General features: G+C 45.4%; 1 protein-coding gene across 2 annotated transcripts in view; it reads left to right on the top strand.

The window, feature by feature from the left end:
* The window catches only part of sema5ba (sema domain, seven thrombospondin repeats (type 1 and type 1-like), transmembrane domain (TM) and short cytoplasmic domain, (semaphorin) 5Ba), a 340,802-nt gene that overhangs the window by 245,522 nt on the left and 75,051 nt on the right, over positions 1 to 20,229 (top strand). For both annotated transcript variants that reach the window (XM_068034843.1, XM_068034844.1), the window contains exons 13-14: positions 13,211 to 13,328; positions 16,373 to 16,554. In XM_068034843.1, the coding sequence (XP_067890944.1) occupies positions 13,211 to 13,328; positions 16,373 to 16,554 (300 nt within the window). The remainder of the gene's footprint in view (positions 1 to 13,210; positions 13,329 to 16,372; positions 16,555 to 20,229) is intronic.

The raw sequence follows: 20,229 nt of genomic DNA on the forward strand, positions 1-20,229 counted from the left end.
ATAAGGGGGAACCAGTGGATGTGGTGTATTCGGATTTTCAGAAAGCTTTCGATACGGTCTCACACAAGAGATTAGTAAACAAATAGTCTTTTAGTAGTACAGAACTTAACAATTGCTGAAAATAGAGACATGTTGTCGAAGCTTTTCGTCTTACACTCATCAGGACAGTCCGCAATAATACCAATATAAGGGAAAACAGCGACTTTATAGTGTATGAGAAGAGAGTGCCGATTGGTTGGTAAGTGAACTCTGATTGGTACAGGTGTTGCCATGATGAATGCACCAGTTTACGGTGATTGACAGTTAACTGACAAGCTTTGTTTGAAATTTAAACCAGACAGCTTGACTCTGATTGGTCAAGGCATTGCCCTGAGGAATGAACCAGCGAATGGCTGTCACTTACTTTGTTTAGCTGAAACAGGCAGAATGCTTCATGTTCTTTCTGTATGCTATGAACAGGGCCCTGTGTATTAATATATGTAGCTTGCAGTACAAGCAAATGCACCACACTGTGAGCCCTACTGACAATCTTAAATTGGTTGTCAACGTAATTCTTAGCACACTGAGGATTATTTAGCCAATGTTGTCCAATCGCGGAATCCCATCTAATGTTGGACACTGTGTTTTGAGTTTTGCAAACAAGGTCCCCAAGCCCTTAATTGGTCTTAGGCGGGACTTCTACCTCACTGAGGCAGGAACTCCCGCATAATGGAGCTGCTGGCCAATCAGTGGGCCGGCAGCTCTTAGTCCCACTGCTGAGACTGCAACAGCTGAAGACTGAAGATGTCAGGGATCCTCGGAGAATGGGTATGTTTTTGGGGCTTTGCCAGGAGTGGCAGGGGCTCCCAAGCTTCCCACTCCATTTTACGTCCCCCCCCCACCCCGTCACCTCACCACCAGCCCGTGGAACATAAAATTCTGGCCTATGTTCGTATCCCCAACTTCCTTCACCACAGCATTGGTGGCTGTGCCTTCAGTTGGCTCGATTTTTCTAGTCGTTCGGCGGATGTGTGTGTTGCTGGCTAGGCCAGCATTTATTGCTCATCCCTAATTGCCCTTGAGAAGGTGGTGGTGAGCTGCCTTCTTGAACCACTGCAGTCCTTGAGGTGTAGGTACACCCACAGTGCTGTTAGGAAGGGACTTCTTGGATTTTGACCCAGTGACAGTGAAGGAACGGAGATATAGTTCCAAGTCAGGATGGTGTGTGGCTTGGAGGGGAACTTGCAAGTGGTGGTGTTCCCATGCATCTGCTGCCCTTGTCCTTCTAGGTGGTAGAGATCGCGAATTTGGAAGGTGGATGGGGTGCCAGTCAAGCGGGTTGATTTGCTCTGGATGGTGTTGAGCTTCTTGAGTGTTGTTGGAGCTGCACTCATCCAGGCAAGTGGAGAGTATTCCATCACTGTCCTGACTTGTGTCTTGTATATGATGGACAGGAGTTACTCGCTACAGATTTCCCAGTCTGTGACCTGCTCTTGTAGCCACAGCATTTATGTGGCTGGTCCAGTTCAGTTTCTGGTCCTTGGTGACCTCCAGGATGTTGATAGTGGGGGATTCAGTGATTGTAATGCCATTGAATGTCAAGGGGAGGTGGTTAGATTCTCTTTTGATTGAGATGGTGATTACCTGGCACTTGTGTGGCACATATGTTACTTGACACTTATCAGCCCAAGAACGGATGTTACGCAGGTTTTGCTGCGTCTGGACATGGGCTGCTTCAGCATCAGAGGAATTGCGAATGGTGTTGAACATTGTGCAATTATCAGCGAACATCCCCACTTCTGACCTTATGATGGAGGGTAGGTCATTGATGGAGCAGCTGAGGATGGTTGGGCCTAGGATACTACCCTGAAGAACTCCTGCAGTGATGTCCTGGGTCTAAGATGATTGATCTGCAACAACCACAACCATCTTCCTTTGTGCTAGTTATGACTCCAACCAGTGGAGAGTTTTCCCCCTGATTTCCATTGACTCCAGTTTTGCTAGGGCTCCTTGATGCCATACTCGGTCAAATGCTGCCTTGATGTCAAGGGCAGTCATTCCCTCCTCACCTCTTGAGTTCGGCTCTTTTGTCCATGTTTGGACCAAGGCTGTGATGGGGTCAGGAGCTGAGTGGTCCGGGCAGAACACAAACTGAGCAGGTTATCGCAGAGCAAGTGCCGCTTGATAGCACTGTTGATCACCCCTTCCATCACTTTGCTGATGATCTGGAGTAGACTGATAGGGTGTTAATTGGCCGTGTTAGATTTGGCCTCCTTTTTGTGCAGAGATCCTAAACTCCGGAATTCTCTCCCTAAACCTTTCTATGTCTCTACCTCCCTCTCCTCCTTGAAGGCTTTCCTTAAAACCTACCTCTTTGACGCAGTCTCCCTAATGTCTCTTTACATGGCTTTATCAGTTTCTGTCTGATCACAGTCCTGTGAAGTGCCTTAGTACATTTTGCTGCATGGACCGTGCTGTATAAATACATAAATGCAGTCATTGTGTAGGTACAGTTTCTCTCGCTGGCTCAATTTATAAACATCCTGCCTGATATACCACTAGGTTGTACAGGCTGCAAGCTCCCAGGTTTGATTCTTCCCCTCATCCCAGGTCAGTGACGAGCTCATTGATCCCAGACAGGAAGCAGTAATAAAAAGACTTTGATGAATATAGTGCCTTTCATGACTACAGGACATCTCAAAGTGCTTTACAATGAAATCCATTTTCAAGTGTAGTTTCTGTTATAATGTCGGAAATGCGGTCGACAAATGTTATAATGGGGGACTTTAATTATCCCAACATAGACTAGGATAATAGCGTAAAGGACAGTGAGGGGCAAGAGTTCCTAGAGTGTGTTCAGGAAAATTTTCTGCAACAGTATATTGCTAGTCCAATGAGAAAGGAGGCACTGCTGGACCTGGTTCTTGGGAATGAACTAGGTCAAGTGGATCAAGTATCAGTAGGAGAGCATTTAGGGGACAGTGATCATTGTATCATAAGCTTTAGGCTGACTATGGAAAAGGACCAAGAGCAATCCAGAGTAAGAATAATTAACTGGGGGAAGGCCAACTTCAATGGGGTCAGAATGGAGCTGGGGCAAATAAGTTGGAGTCAAAAGCTGGCAAGAAAACTGGTAGATGAAGAATGGGCTACCTTCAAAGAAGAGATAGTTCGGGCACAGTCAAGGTCTGTTCCCTCGAAAGGGAAAAGTAAGGCAAACAAATCCAGAGCTCCCTGGATGACAAAAGAAGTAGAGATTAAGTTAAAGAAGAAAAAGTGTGCTTATGACAGATGCCAGGTAGAAAATACTATTAAGAACCAGGCTGACTATAGACAGTCCAGAGGGGAAGTGAAAAAGCAAATAAGAGATGCAAAGAGAAAGCACGAAAAGAGACTGGCAGCTAGCATTAAAGGAATTCCCAAAGTTTTCTATAAACATATAAATAGTAAAAGGGTGGTAAAAGGAGGAGTGGGGCCGATTAGGGACCAGAAAGGGGATTTACACATGGAGGTAGAGGGCATAGCTGAGGTATTAAATGAATACCTTGTCTTTAGCAAGGAAGCAGATGCAACCCAGGCAATGTTGAAAGAAGAGGTAAGTCACTAGAGGGGTTTCGAATTGATAAAGAAGAAGTATTCGATAAGCTGTCTGTACTTAAAGTGGATAATGCACCGGGCCGGATGGGATGCATCCAAGGATACTGAGGGAAGTGAGGGTGGAAATCGCAGAGGCACTGGCCATAATTTTTCAGTCTTCCTTAGACTCAGGGGTGGTGCCAGAGGATTGGAGAATTGCAAATGTTACACCCTTGTTCAAAAAAGGGTGTAAAGATAACCCAGCAACTACAGGCCAGTCAGTTTAACTTCGATGGTGGGAAAACTTTTAGAAAATATAATTGGGGACAAAATCAATAATCACATGGACAAATCTGAGTTAATTAAGGAAGGCCAGCATGTATTACTTAAGGGAAAATCATGTTTGACTAACTTGAGGGAGTTTTTTGAGAAGGTAACAGAGAGGGTTGATATGGGTAATGCAGTTGATGTGTACATGGACTTTCAAAAGGCATTTGATACAGTGCCACACAACAGACTTGTGAGCAAACTTGTAGCTCATGGAATGAAAGGGACGATCGCAACATGGGTGCGAAATTGCTGAGTGACAAGAAACAAAGAGTATTGGTTAATGGATGTTTTTTGGGCTGGAGGAAGGTTTGTAGTGGTGTTCCCCAGGGATCAGTGTTGGGACACTTGCTTTTCCTGATCTATATTAATGTCCTAGACCTTGGTGTACAGTGCACAATTTCAAAGTTTGCAGATGATATGAAACTTGGAAGCATTGTGAACTGTCAGGAGGATAGTGTAGAACTTCAAAAGGACATAGACAAGTTGGTGGAATGGGCAGACAGATGGCAGATGAAGTTCAATACCAAAAAATGTGAATTGATTCATTTTGGTAGGAAGAACTTGGAGAGTCAATATAGAATAAAGGGTACAATTCTAAAGGGGGTGCAGGAGCAGAGGGACCTGGGTGTATATGTGCATAAGTCATTGAAGGTGGCAGGATAGGTTGAGAGCGCGATGAATAAAGCATACAGTATCCGCGGCTTTATTAATAGGGGCATAGAGCACAAGAGCAAGGAAGTTATGTTGAACCTGTATAAGACATTAGTTCGGCCTCAGTTGGAGTATTGCGTCCAATTCTGGGTGCCAAACTTCAGGAAAGATGTGAGGGCATTGGAGAGAGTGCAGAAAATATTCACGAGAATGGTTCCAGGGATGAGGAATTTCAGTTATGGAGATAGATTGGAGAAGTTAGGACTTTCCTTGGAGAAGAGAAGGCTGAGAGGTGATTCAATAGAGGTATTCAAAATCATGAGGGATCTGGACAGAGTAGATAGAGAAAAACTGTTCTCACTCATAAAAATATTGAGAACAAGAACGCACAAATTTAAAGTACTTGGTAAGAGAAGCAAAAGTGACCTGAGGAAAAACTTTTTCACACAGTGAGTGGTTAAGGTCTGGAATGCATTGCCTGAGAATGTGGTGGAGGCAGGTTCAATTGAAACATTCAAAAGGGAATTAGACAGTTTTATGAAAAGGAAGATTGTGCAGGATTATGGGGAGAAGGCAGGGGAATGGAACTGAGGGAATTGCTCTTTCAGAGAGCCTGTGTGGACATGATGGGCCGAATGGCCTCCTTCTACGCTGTAACAATTCTGTGGTTCTGTGAATTGGTGCACAGCAAGCTCCCACATCAGCAATGTGGTAATGATTAGATAACCTGTCTTTGAGATGTTGGTTGAAGGATAAATATCGGCCAGGAGCCTCCCCTGCTCTTCTTCAAAGTAGTGACATGCGATCTTTTACATCCACAATTTAGTGTCTCATCCAAAAGATGGAAAGCAGGAATGCCACAATTCAGCACTGCGCTGGAGAGAAGGCAAATCAAATCCAGAAGGATTGTCACCGGCTAAGAGTCATCTGGCGACTCCCGGGCAGAATGTGTGGGAATGTCAGGTAAAGACAGGCTGGAGCTGAGCTGGAGTAATGACACTCCTGCCCAGAAGATCATGCCATTGGGCAATTGGACAACTGGGCTTTGTCTGTTGGATACACCCAACAATGCAAATCAGTATCGAGAAGGGAGAAGTGAAGAAGATTGGGGATTGGGACGGCAGTAAGAATGGAGTAGAAAAGTTTCAATTTGGAAAGCTGGAGAAGTCTTTTGGTTGTCCAGACATTTGAATATTTTGGGTGTGAGGAAACGGTAGCTACAGCTGTGGATAATTACCTGTTATCCAACTCCTTATTCAGTCAGCTAGTCTGTTCCTCTGCTAAATACAACACTGTCAGAAAACAGATGTCTAGTGTACATTGCACTACCTATGGAATCATAAACTTTCAAAATACCAGGAGAAATGACTTCCTTCCTAACTGCCTTGTGCCTTAAATAATATGATTATCTTCAATTAAAACTTCACTTTTTGACAGTCCAAATTAAATTATATTTTCCCTGGAAATTACTTGTCAAAGTCCAATACCCCTTTTTGATTGGGCTCATTTGAATTCAGTTTCTAGTTCTCTCTGGAGTCAGTAAGAAGCCTGAACATTCTAGAACCTTTTTTTTCCCTCTCTCTCTTTCTTCCTATGTTGGAAGTCAGGCCAAAAAGGGAATTTTTTCCCCAAATCGCACAACTTCCCTTATTGGAGAGTTATTGTCTCCATCTCTGCACCACACAAACCAACAAATGCCCCATTGGCTGCAGATCTGGTAACGCCTCAAGTTTAAAATTCTCATCCATGTGTTCAAATCCTTCTGTGGCCTCGCCACCCCCCCCCCCCCCACCCCCTCCCCCAAATCTCGGTAACCTCAACCAACCCTACAACCCTCCGGGTACTCTACCTTCCTCCAAATCTAACCTCTTGTGCATCATTGCTCGCCAACCCACGGTGACCCCACTTGCCAACCAGTGGCAAACCCACGTGACTACCCACAGTGAGGGCATTGTGCTAACTCTCCTGTTTGGTGAGGGTTTCCCATTCGCGATTTGTTTGTACAGCCAAGCTGCTTGCTAAGCTACTTCCGAGTCTTTAAGAGTCAACTGTATTTTGTTTTATTCGTTCATGGGATGTGAGCGTCGCTGGCTCTGCCAGTATTTATTGCCCATCCCTAATAGGCCTTGAGAAGGTGGTGGTGAGCTGCCTTCTTGAACCGCTGCAGTCTGTGTGGTGTAGGTTACACCAACAGTGCTGTTAGGAAGGGAGTTGCAGGATTTTGACCCAACACAGTGAAGGAATGGTGATATAGTTACAAGTCAGGATGGCGTGTGACTTGGAGGGGAAGTTGAAGGTGGTGGTGTTCCCATGCATCTGCTATGCATGGACTGGACTGGAGTCACGCATAGGCCAAGTCAGGTAGAAGTGGCAGGTTCTGGTTTTTTAATGATCGTGAGTAAACCATGTTGGTATTTTATGACAATCGGTGAACTTTTGTGCCCAGGCTTTGAGTGCCAGCCCACACATTACTAAGTTAATGAATTCAATTTCACAACTTGGCAGCAGTCAGATTTGAACTTGTGACCTCTAGTTTGATGATCCAGAATCATAAAAGTTACAGTACAATAATAATATAATTTGTCTGACCAAGGGAGGAGTGGAAAATATTGCTGAGTACCTACTGATTTAACTCTAGCATATACGATTGCATAGCAATTCAACTTGGCTGTGTGCATGTTTGTCTGATCACTTCCATGGAGATAAGTAGAACAAACAGAAGCGTACTAGATCCACATTAGAGAATTATAGAACAAGAGTTCAGGGAAATGGAAGTACATTTGTATGTACATGATTTAAAGGGGAGGTGGGGGGCATTGGCAGATTGTCTTTTATCCTCCCTTCTTCTGCTGAAGGTGGCGTTTCATGAAGAGGGCGTAAATCCACAAACCACAGCAGCCCTCTGTGCACCGGCTTTTCCATATTTTATGAGTCTTTGAGTGTCACTTCAGGCTTATGTACGAGCGCTTTATTCTTTTCTTGCCTGATGTCACATGCCTGCAGCTCCAATGTGTGTCACCAGACAAAAGACAGGAGTGCAGCCTCAACTGTCTGGGTGCACCCGTGAAGGAATGCCACTTGGGCAAACTGCCAAACAGTGCCAACAGTGCCCGTGGAAACGCATGATTTACCAAGAGTCGACATCTTTAGAAGGGGCAGTTTTCTATGAATGGGGAGTTTCGGCCTGGCTTGGTTGCCTAGGCGACGGAGCATCCACCGTTGCTGAATTTGCATCCGACATCTTGGGGGGTTTTTTTTGTGTTGTTTTGACAACGCTAAACAAATCAGCTACAAAGGAAAGATGAAACCAATGGAGCGTTATCCCCTGAGATTTTATTAAACAGTGAGGGAGGGTGTGTAAAGTTTGTACATTGCGTCCACTTGAGCAGCACAATTATAGATCCCGTCCTTCAGATCTGAGCTATGAGAGCAGTTTGAGCTGTGAAGCAACTGTCGCAGGCTTGTCACCGATGATGGTAGTGGTGGGAACAATTTGAAGTGATGAATGAAGACTGTCACACAAGAGATATGTTGGCACAACATTAAAGTGCAGTGGCTTAAATGTAATTTTTTTTTTATTTTTGTTTTTGCTGTTGCATATTAGTGACAATATCTGGAGACAACACTGCAGTAGACAGCGTGAAGGCGCGTCAAGTTGATTTGTGATGGTTTCAATTTTTCCAGAGTGCTCTTGCATGCTGTAAGATGACTCTCAGATTGCTTTGCGTGATAACAGCAGTCAGAGCTGGCTGTCAAAACCGCCTTGTCTCCTGGCAATGGAAGTGGGTAGAGATGACTTGTATGCATGGCTGACATTTGCTGGCATTGCGATAAGCTCCTATCAACCCTCCATGTCTCACACTTCATTCCTGGTTTGTTATGGGTCCCGTTGGTAAACAGGTATCTCCGTTGCCTCGGAAACCATGCCAGATGCAGGCTAGGTTCGTGAGCGTCTCTTGATGGGTGTCAGGTTAATGGTTGGCGTTCAGTCACCAATGCTTAACCATTTCGGATCCTCAGTTATGCTCTACTCCAAGTTCACCATTTTGTTTCTCCATTCCAATGAGAGTATGCCACAGTCCTCCACTAAATCCTCGAATCATACAACACAGAAGGAGGCCATTCAGCCCATCATGCCTGTGCCAGCTCTTCGAAAGAGCTATCCAATTAGATCTTTCCTCCATGGCCCTGCAGATTATTTCTGACCAAGTATTTATCCAATTCTCTTCTGAATGTTGAATCTGCTTCCACCGCCCTTTCAGGCCTTGCATTCCACATTCCCCTGTGGTTCTTTTTCCAGTTATCTTCAATCTGAATTTTCTGGTTACCAACCTTCCAACTTTTCCTCATTTAATCTGTCAAAACCCCAGATAATTTTGACCGTCTCTATGAAATTTCTCCTGAACTTTCTCTGTTCTAAGGGGGACAATCCCAGCTTCTCAAATCCCTGCACATAGTTGAAGTCCCTCATCCTTGGTGTCATTCGAGTAAATCTCCTCAGTGCTAATTCTTGTTTGTTGTATTTTGTGGGGGGGGCGGGGGGGGGGGAGCAAGAAGGGGAGGGGTTTGGGGAGCATAATATTTTGCCTGTCCTTTCGCATTTCCTTGCTCCCAGATCATTTGGAATGCTGCTTCACAGTAAACCATACCAGTAGAATTAATTAAGCAATGCAGGTGAATGCTGTGGGTGAACAGCCTTTAGGATCTATTTTTGGATGGATGAACAAGGGTGTGTCAACTGGCCCTCACTGCCCATACCTAGCGAGTCCTTTCGAATCAAGGAGGGCACATCAGCGGTTCCCAAGCAATAATTAACTGGTCTCTGGTAAACATAAGATGGTGCCCCCTAAGGGGAATGTGGTGACGTAGTGGTCATGTCATTGAACTAGTAATCCAGAGGCCCGTGCTATTGTCTTGGGTCAAATCCCAGCACGACAGCGGAATTTAATTCAACTAATTAATCGATTCAATTAATTAATAAAAATTTGGAATTGAAAGCCAGTCTCAGTAGTGATGCCATGAAACTATAATTGATTGTCGTGCAAACCCATCTGCTTCACTGATGTCCTTCAGGGAAGGAAATCTGTCATCCTTGCCTGGTCTGGCCTACATGTGACTCCAGACCCACAGCAATGTGGTTGACTCTTAACTGCCCTCTGAAATAGCCTAGCAAGCCATTCGGTTGTCAAAGGCAATTAAGGATGGGCCACAAATGCTGACCTTGCCATCGACACCCACAGTCCATGAGAGAATTTTTTAAAAGTGCCTAACCTGATCTCACCTCCTCCTGTGGATGGAATGGTTGATAGGGGCAACTCACTGTTTGGCCTGATCTTCTTCTTCTTCTTTTTCCTTGGCCTCCTTGTCTCGAGGGACAATGGGTAAGCGCCTGGAGGTGGTCAGTGGTTTGTGGAGCAGTGCCTGGAGTGGCTATAAAGGCCAATTCTAGAGTGACAGGCTCTTACACGGGTGCTGCAGAAAAAATTGTTTGTCGGGGCTGTTACACAGCTGGCTCTCCCCTTGCACTTCTGTCTTTTTTCCTGCCAACTGCGAAATCTCTTCGACTCGCCACACTTTAGCCCCGCCTTTATGGCTGCCCACCAGCTCTGGCAATCGCTGGCAACTGACTCCCACGACTTGTGATCAATGTTACAGGACTTCATGTCGCGTTTGCAGCCGTCTTTAAAGCGGACACATGGACAGCCCGTGGGTCTGATACCAGTGGCGAGCTCACTGTACAATGTGTCCTTGGGAATCCTGCCATCTTCCATGCGGCTCACATGGCCAAGCCATCTCAAGCGCCGCTGACTCAGTAGGGTGTATATGCTGGGGATGTTGGCCGCCTCGAGGACTTCTGTGTTGGAGATATAGTCCTGCCACCTGATGCCAAGGATTCTCTGGAGGCAGCGAAGATGGAATGAATTGAGACGTCGCTCTTGGCTGACATACATTGTCCAGGCCTCGCTGCCATAGAGCAAGGTACTGAGGACACAGGCTTGATACACTCGGACTTTTGTGTTCCGTGTCAGTGCGCCATTTTCCCACACTCTCTTGGCCAGTCTGGACATAACAGTGGAAGCCTTTCCCATGCGTTTGTTGATATCTGCATCGAGAGACAGGTTACTGGTGATAGTTGAGCCTAGGTAGGTGAACCCTTGAACCACTTCCAGAGCGTGGTCACCGATATTGATGGATGGAGCATTTTTGACGTCCTGTCCCATGATGTTCATTTTCTTGAGGCTGATGGTTAGGCCAAATTCGTTGCAGGCAGCTGCAAACCTGTCGATGAGACTCTGCAGACACTCTTCAGTGTGAGATGTCAAAGCAGCATCGTCAGCAGAGGAGTTCCCTGATGAGGACTTTCCGTACTTTTCTCTTAGACGGGCAAGGTTGAACAACCTGCCTCCTGATCTTGTGTGGAGGAAAATTCCTTCTTCTGAAGACTTGAACGCATGTGAGAACAGCAGGGAGAAGAAAATCCCAAACAGTGTAGGTGCGAGAACACAGCCCTGTTTCACGCCACTCAGGATAGGAAAGGGGTCTGATGAGGCGCCGCTATGCTGAATTGTGCCTTTCATATTGTCATGGAATGAGGTGATGATACTTATATATCTGTAATATCCAGTAGGACATGAGTTTGAATCCAGCCGTTGTAGTCTGAGTATGGGCTGTTGCCACTTACGAAAAGGTGGAAACGAATTGACTAGCTGATCCGTTGAGCCCTTTCCAAAAAAATCAAGGCACAACTAAATATCACTCCCAGTCTTCCCGCCCACCACTAATACAAAGTGAATCAATTTGAGATGTTTCTTGGAGTAGTGATAAAGTTTAACATAAATGGGACTCCTTTTTACTGGCTGATTGCCAGTGTGTCAGTGAGAATATGAGTGAAGAGGAAAAAATAGCATGTCCTGTAAATTTATTTAGAGCAGTAAGAATGATTTACACCTACACGTTCTCTTTTAAAATGAGATTTAATCGTTTGGCTCACTTTATACTTGTTCACCTTGCGTGTTCCACACCATCTTATTTCTGTTCTGTCATTATCCTGTCTCCTATCTGTTCCGTATCCTGGTTACCTCTCCCTCTCATGCCTTCGTCACCTCTCTTTGTTCTTTCTTTCATCATTTGGTGTTAGTGCGAAGTCTGTTCAGACACCAAATGGAATTGGCTGCCCTGCAGCAATGAATTGTCTGATATTCACTGTGTGCTTTGTCTAAACAGTAGGAAAGGTGGGAGAATGGGGGGGAGGAGGGGAGCGGATAAATAATTTTGTCACATCAGGCAGTGACTGCTTCCTTTCTGGTCAAATTGGGATTAGAAGAAGCTGCATGAGACTTCCTGCTCGGCCTTATTCCCTCTTCCAAATAGTGTTTTAGGAGCCTTTAAGAGGTGAGACAAGGGGCCTCTGTTTAACGTCTCCTCTGAAAGACAGCATCACTGACAGTGCAGCATTCCCTCGATACTGGACTGGGAGTGTCAGCCTGTATTTTGTGCTCAAGTCTCAGGGTGGGGTATGACCCCATGAACGTCTGACTCTGAGGCGGGAGTGCTACCCACTGAATCACCACTGTCACAGAGGGAAGGTATTAATGTCCTGGCTGAGCTCAGCACCGAGTCACCTTGATGTGCGGTGTTGCTAGAGATCTCCAGTTTTTGTCAGCGGCCCAGCGGACGGTTCAACAAAACCTGAAAGCAACAACAGCATGCATTTATATAGTGACCTTAACATAGTAAAAATCCCAAGGCACGCCACAGGAACAATTACCAAGCATATCAGGACAGATGAGCAAAAGCTTGGTCAAAGAGTTAGGATTTCAGAAGCGTCCTAAGGGAGGACAGAGAGGCGGAGCGGTTTAGGGATGGAATTCCAGAGCTTAGGGGTGTGGAGGCACGGGTGCAAATGGTGGAGTGATCAAAATCGGGGATGCGCAATAGGCCAAAATGAGAAGCGTGCAGAGTTATCGGAGGAGATTACAGAGATAGAGAGGGAGGGGCGAGCCCATAGAGGGATTTGAAAACAAGGATGAAATTTTTTTTTAATCTAGAGAGTTGGATTGGGAGCCAATGTAACTGAGAGAGCATGGAAGTGGGATAGGTGAGCAGGATATAGAGTGTTAAAGCAGGTATTAAACAGGTATTTTAGATGGGCAGTGTGCATGGGCTGCAGAGGACCTTCAGTGGCAGATGAGAAGGGTGCTGAAAGGAAGAGGGACAAGAAAGATTTTCAACGAGTAATTGTATTGACTAAAAGGTAGCAAACCCGGTAAGATTGATACTGCAGCTCCTGCATCATCTGTCCAGGCAGTCCATACTATTCCTATTCTCAAAAATCCACAGAAAAGAAAAGGTTAAGTTTCCAAAATTGTCAGACTCTCCATAAGGTTTTATTCCGGATTGGTCCAGCTCTTTTTTCTTTTATTGTGCTCGTTATTACTGGTCAGCTACCTTTTGTCGTCAAGGTGCTGCCCTGTGTTTTAGGTCCTTTGTTTCAAGTTTAGGTCTTGCCAAGGAGGAACACATTCGTCTTTACACCATTTATGTTAGGAAGCATTTAACAGATCTCTGGACCAGGACCTCTTCAGAGGTTTTTTCTGCGAAGGGAGCGTTTTATTTCTGTAATGAAATTTGTTTTCTTTTTGGTTAATTACTCATGGCTGCATCTGATTGGCAGATCTTGTCTGGGAGTGAGGGATCCCTACTGTGGCTGGGACCTGAGGCAGAAGCGATGCACCACCATCGAAGATAGTTCCAACATGAGCCTGTGGAACCAGAACATCACAGAGTGCCCGGTATGTGTCCAGTTGAAGGCATCTAAAATAATTCCCGTTATGTCTATTTGATCACTTTTTGCTGTCTTTTTATCCAAACATTGTCAGGACCTGAGAGAGAGGGTGCGGAAGAGATGCACTAGAGATGAGGGACTTCACTTGAGGAGCCGGCATTGGATAGCAAAGAAGGCTCGGGGAGACTTAATAGAGGCGTTCAAAATTATGAGGGGTTTTGACAGAGTAAATAAGCAGAGACTGTATCCACTGGCAGAAGGATTGGTAACCAAGGGGACAGATTTCAGATATTTGTTAGAGGAACCAGAGGGGGAGATGAGGAGAAGCATTTTTAGGCAATGAGTTGTTATGATCTGGAATGCACTGCCTGAAGGGAAGGTGGAATCAGATTCAATAGTAATTTTCAAAAGGGAATTGGATAAATACTTGAAGGGGAAAATTTGCAGGGCTATGGGTAAAGAGGAGGGGAGTGAGTCTAATTGGATAACTTTACCAAAGAGCCAGTACAGGCACAATGGACTGAATGGCCTCCTTCTGTGCTGTAAGATTCTATGATTGTAATTCCCTGCCAGCCCCTGCCTAATGATTCTTAGGCTTTTCTTGTCCAGTAACCATTGCTACATGTCCAGTGTACGGAATTCAAGGACAGCAATTGGAAGAGAGCATTCAGGCTGTATTTAAATATGAAAAATAGAGTCTTTCATCACCTCAGGATATCCCAAAGCATTTGACAGTCAATTAAGCCATTTTGAAGTGTAGTCACTGTTCTAAAGTACGACGTATTGCTGCTAATTTGCACACAAGAAGCTTCCACAAGCAACAAAGAGATAAACGACCGGATAGTCTGCTCGCCGTTGTTTGTGCGATAAATATCAGCCAGGGTTTACTGCCTTGCCCTTCTTAGAAATAGGGCTGCGGGCTCTTTCACTTCCACCAGAGAGAGAAGTTGAGGGCTTCAATTTAACTTCTCATTCAAAAGACAGCACCTCTGACAGTGCAGTACTCCCTCAGTACTGCAGTGGAGTGTCAGCCTAGATTTTGTACTCAAATCTCTGGAGTGGGCCTTGAACCTACAACCTTATGACTGAGAGGCAAGAATGCAACCCACCAAGCCACAAGAAATATATACTGGCTGTTGTGGTATTAGTCACTTGTTAATGTCAACTTCTTAAAAAAAACCTCACATTTGCATGTTAATGTGTTCTATTGACTGAATTTTAAAAAATCCTTTAATGCCACGCGCGAGCTGTTAATTATAGCAGATGGTTGGGTTACTCACTCGCGTCCTTTTTCAGTGAAACTTATGAATTTGCGAACACGCTCTTAAAAAATTTAGCTGATGAAATGGTTTTTAAAAAATTCAGAAGCGTGCAAAATCCTGACACTTGCCCTCAAATCTCTTCCCAACATACAATTGACAAAGAAAGCAGTAATTGCAAAGAAACTGCTTTGAGCTTCCCTGTGGGGAGAGGAGAAACACATTGGATGCTGCAATTATTCGACAAATATGATGGTGTGATTGGCTAAATAAAGCAATGGTTAGGCTCATGAGTTGGTGCTGGTCACTGATAGTGTCTTCAGATGCCAAGACGCGAACTTGTCTCAGTTCTCTTGGCTGTTCATATGCTAATTCGCACCAATTCCCACCCAGCCATCACTCCTGTGCTCACTGACCTACATTGGCTCCCAGTCCAACAGCACCTCGAATTTAAAATTCTTATCCTTCTGTATGCTCCTCTGGCACTACAACCCTCCGAGACCTCTGCGATCTTCCAACTCTGGTCTCTTGTGTATCCCCGATTTACTTTGTCTCATCATTGTTGGGCGTGCCATCAGCTGTTTAGGCCGTAAGCTCGTAATTCCCTCCCTAAACCGCTCCACCTCTTTCTCCTCCTTTAAAGATACTCCTTAAAACCGACGGGCAGGATTTTCATTGCGGGTTTCAGGACCCTGCGTCAGACTCAAAAGGGGGTCAAGAGCCTGCACTATGTGGGGAACAATCACTCAGCTGTGACTTTCCCTGAATTGGCCAATTCATGGCCAGAGGGTGGGCTCACTGTCCAATTAAGGACGGTGGGCTGGCTCTCGAAGCTGAAGGGCCAAGGGGAGGCCCTCCAGCACTGAAGAAGCAGAAGCAGGCCTTTCAAGGCATGTGAGGGAGAGAGCGTCCCAAGATGGAGGCCCTTCTGTCTCCAACTTTTTAAATTTAAAATAAAAGATGGACTGATCAGCTGGGCCACTGTAGTGGAGGGGAGGGGTGGGGGGAGAAGGGGGAGAATCCCCTCTACTGGGCGGCCTGCGGTTGCCAGGTAGGCAGTGAGGGCCTCAATGTCTGCCTGGAGTGTTAGCCTCATGGTATACTGCCAGGAGGCCGCCTGCAAACTGCTACAATGTTCCACGACTTCTCTGACAATAGGTCTTAATAGGCTACCGAGGTCAATTGACTACCCATTGCTTGCAGGCGGAAAGCCCTGCCACCACACACCGCACACCAACCCTCCCCCCTTCCCCCAATCCCGCTGCCAGGAAATTGACCTAGGGATGGGATTGAGCCACAAAACCAGCAAGCTGGCTGGCGGTGTGAAATTCCGCACCTGCCCCTCTCCGTGCCCACCCAAATCGGGGCCTAAAAATTCACCCCTCTGTCTTTGACCAACTGTTTGGCCACCTGTTCTAATATCTCCTTACGTGGCTTGGTGTCAGTTTTTGCCTAATTACGCCTTGGGACATTTTACCACTTTAAAGTCGCTATATAAATGCAAGTTATTGTTGTTCCACAGCTGGGCTATAGGCAAATACAACTCGTCAGCCGCTTTCAGAGAGGCCTTCAGAGTAGGCTGCCTCTCCGTCCTTTCAAGCACCATTGATGTGTTGTCTGGCAAGACGAAGGAATGGGTGAGGAGGGGAGGATATTTTAATGGGTGGAGGCCTTATCTCCCTAAGAAATGCAAAAATTCACAATATTGTGCCATGTCTGTCAACTTCTTATTTGATGCTTTATCTTTTGAAGTATATTTGGTCCATCTAACTATTGGGATTCTTTGATGTAGGTGAGAAACCTCACGGTGGATGGTGAATTTGGGCCTTGGTCTCCATGGCAACTGTGCGAGCATGCAGACAAAGAAGCCACGGGATCGTGCATGTGCCGCTCCAGGTCATGTGACAGCCCCGCTCCACGCTGCGGAGGTCACGTATGTGAAGGAGCCAAGATTGAGGTGGCAAATTGCTCAAGGTATGAGACTATAAATTATTATTTTACAAAAGATGGTTTAACATGAACAATGGATGCTGTAACCACTCATAAAGTCTATGCTAACTTCTATTTGTTTAGACCATCAGCGTGGTTCTGTTGATAGCAGTCTCTCCTTGGGTCAGGAGGCTGTGGGCTCAGGCCTGGACCCAGGACTTGACATATTCTTAGCTGACATTCTAATGTGGTATGGAAGGAAAGCTGCATCGGCATGAGTGCCAACCTTCAGATCAGGTCTAGTCTTAACGTCTTCAGGTGGGACGTTAAAGATCCCACAGCACTGAGAGTTCTCACCTGAACCAACATTCCTATTTCATCCAACTCTGTCAAAAGTAAATGAACTGGCCCTTCACCTCATAGCAATTTTTGGAGAAGTTGACTGCTTTTGCGTTATCCCATTACAAGAGATTGGCAGGATAGTTGACTCCTGCCACATGATTAGACGTTGCAGGGAATTTCAGCAGGCTATCCATGGACTGGGTTTGAATTTCACCATTGAGAGTTTGGAAGGAAGCTTGAGCTGCCCCTTGCTTTGGAGGACCTCCTCATCCAAAGAACAATACAGCACAGGAACAGGTCATTCGGCCCTCCAAGCCTGCGCCGATCTTGATGCCTGCCTAAACTAAAACCTTCTGCACTTCCGGAGACCGTATCCCTCTATTCCCATCCTATTCATGTATTTGTCAAGATGCCTCTTAAACGTCGCTATTGTACCTGCTTCCACCACCTCCCCCGGCAGCAAGTTCCAGGCACTCACCACCCTCTGTGTAAAAAAAACTTGCCTCGCACATCCCCTCTAAACTTTGCCCCTCTCACCTTAATTGACTCTTCCACCCTGGAAAAAAGCTTCTGACTATCCACTCTGTCCATGCCGGTGGTCTCATTGCCAGAGTTAAGCTTTGCATCTCCCCGGAATCAATGGTATGATGCTGCACAATTGGTCAGTTGTGTCCCATGAACACAAAGCGTGTAATGTAACTGGGGCATGGTAGAACGATACAGGTCAAAGCAGTTAGGAACTGGAGGGAGAAAGCTAGAAGGATGAGAATAAAGAATGAGAGGAAGAACGACTGTGTTGCAGTTTTATGGCGCGTTTCACGACTTCAAGTTGTCCCAAAACGCTTTACAACCAATCATAGAAGGATACAGCACCGAAGAAGTCCATTTGTCCAACTGTGCATGTACTGAGGCTTTGAAAGAGCTATCCAATTATGCAAGCTCCCCTGCTCTTTCCCCATTGCCCTACAAATCTTTCCCCTTCAAGTATTTATCCAACTCCCTTTTTGAAAGTTAATATTGAATCTGCTTCCACTGCCCTTTCAGGCAGGGCATTCCAAATTACAGCAACTCGCAGTGTAGAAAAATTAAGTACTTTTGAAGTGTAGTCACTGTTGGAATGTAGGAAACGCGGCACAGCAAGCTCCCACAAACAGCAATGAGATAATGACAAGAAAGCCAGTTTCGGTGACACCAGTTAAGGGATGAATACTGCTCGACAGAATAGTTCCATGGGATCTTTTACATCCACGTGAGAGGGCAGACGGGGCCTTGGTTTAACGTCTCATCCAAAAGATGGCACCTCCAACAGTGCAGCACTCCCTCAGCAATGGTATTGGGTCTGTCAGCCTAAATTTTCTGCTCAGTTTCAGGAGTCGGCATTGAATCCACAACCTTATGGCTCAGAAGCAAGAGTGTTACCAACTGAGTCACAGTTTTCTGGTCACTGTTAGGACCTGGATTGAAATCCAGCTTGGCTTAATGAAAAAAAAGGTCACCTCTCTCTTGCTGCCAGCTGGAAGGATTCAATGCAAAATGAGTTTGGCGCAGCATCAACACAATTCAAACTGCCTATAATTTTCCACTGATTACTGCTAAATTTAGTTTTTCTCTAAGCCACAAACCTGTCAGGTGTAAGATGTGGAAACGTCATCCCTGGTGTAGCGGGGATGGGCTATGCTGTTGTGAGGCTGAGCCCCAACAGCTGAGTCCAGCATTAACCCATGCTGTACCTAATTTGGGAACACTTGCTGGTGAGTGAGTCAAAAGTGGACCATTGACCTATGTGCTAGGATGAACAAGCAAATTCTTTTTGATGGGCACCAGTTTCCAACAAAAATAAGCCACCAGGCCAAATGACTGCACAATTCTAGGTGATGAGGCCTCTGAGAGTTCAGTTTATTGTTCACCAGATGTCAATTGTGCTATTATTGTCTCTGCTTAAGTGCACACAATCCGTATGACTGACTCATAAACATAGGCACATTCACTATTACGCTCATGCATTCATGATTACACACACACTAGTTAAACTTGTTACGATCAGGTCGGGAGGGGTCACAAGGCTCCCCTCTTGTCCTTCCTCTTATTTGACCGCAACAGGATTTATTCCTTTTTAAACAGTGGATGTGCTTACCGCCACAGTGAGTGTTTTACCTTTGTTGTGATCCTAAAAGAACCAGTCGGACAGGTTTTCTTGATTTTAAACAAGAGGTGAGTTTATTGTACTTAAAAATCTAAACCCGAACTAAATAAAAATAATAAAATTACGCTACACTTCATAAGATCATAATCATAAGAGCTAGGAGCAGGAGTAGGCCGTCCGGCCCCTCGAGCCTGCTCCGCCATTCAATAAGGTCGTGGCTGATCTTTTCGTGGACTCAGATCCACTTACCCGCGTTCTCACCGTATCCCACCGCACGCCCACACACGAGAATCACACATGCACCAAAAGATTACAGAGTGATGAGGAGTAGATTTGTGTTGGATTAGAGTCCCGAGCAAATAACAATAATACACGGTCTGTGGTAACTGGTGACTTTTGTGGTCTTCCTGTTGAATTTGTGGTCCTTCTGGAGAGAGGGAGAGAAAGAGAGAGCCCTTTTGGCTTCTGCATAGATCGAGTCTCTAGCTTGTCTGCTTGTCCAAAGGAAACTTCCCGCTTTCACAGAGATGAACAGATGGTCACATGACTGTCTCAGTGTGTTTTCTAGTACCTTCTAATGAGATTCAAATTTAGGAATTTCCATCTCTCCAGCCTCATGATGTCAATGTTTTCCCCTGGAGCGGTTCACCCTGTCAATGTTAATTTCCAAGGATGGCTTTGAATGCCTTGCTAATGAAAGCAATCTCAGGTAGCTCAATCACTAGGGCAAACCATTCTTTTGGGTACAGGCTAATCAGACATGTGTCTTCACTTTTGATGACTTGGAATGTGCAAGGTTTTCAAATGCAAATCCTGGCAGCCATTTTTAGTTGCGACAAAGTCTTTGTAAAAGCTGTCTGTAATATTACAGCTTTCCTTTAATATAAGTCGTGTACCGCAGGGATCGGTGCTGGGACCCTTATTGTTTGTAGTGTACATTAATGATTTAGACGTGAATATAGGAGGTATGATCAGTAAGTTCACAGACGACACGAAAATTGGTGATGTCATAAATAGTGAGGAGGAAAGCCTTAGATTACAGGACGATATAGATGGGCTTGTAAGATGGGCAGAGCAGTGGCAAATGGAGTTTAATCCTGAGAAGTGTGAGGTGATGCATTTTGGGAGGACTAACAAGGCAATGGAATATAAAATGGATGGTAGGACCCTAGGGAGTACAGAGGGACCTTGGGGTGTTTGTCCATAGATCACTGAAGGCAGCAGCACAGGTAGAT

This window comes from Heterodontus francisci, chromosome 7 (genome assembly GCF_036365525.1).
Source record: "Heterodontus francisci isolate sHetFra1 chromosome 7, sHetFra1.hap1, whole genome shotgun sequence".
Classification (NCBI taxonomy): Eukaryota; Metazoa; Chordata; class Chondrichthyes; order Heterodontiformes; family Heterodontidae; genus Heterodontus; species Heterodontus francisci.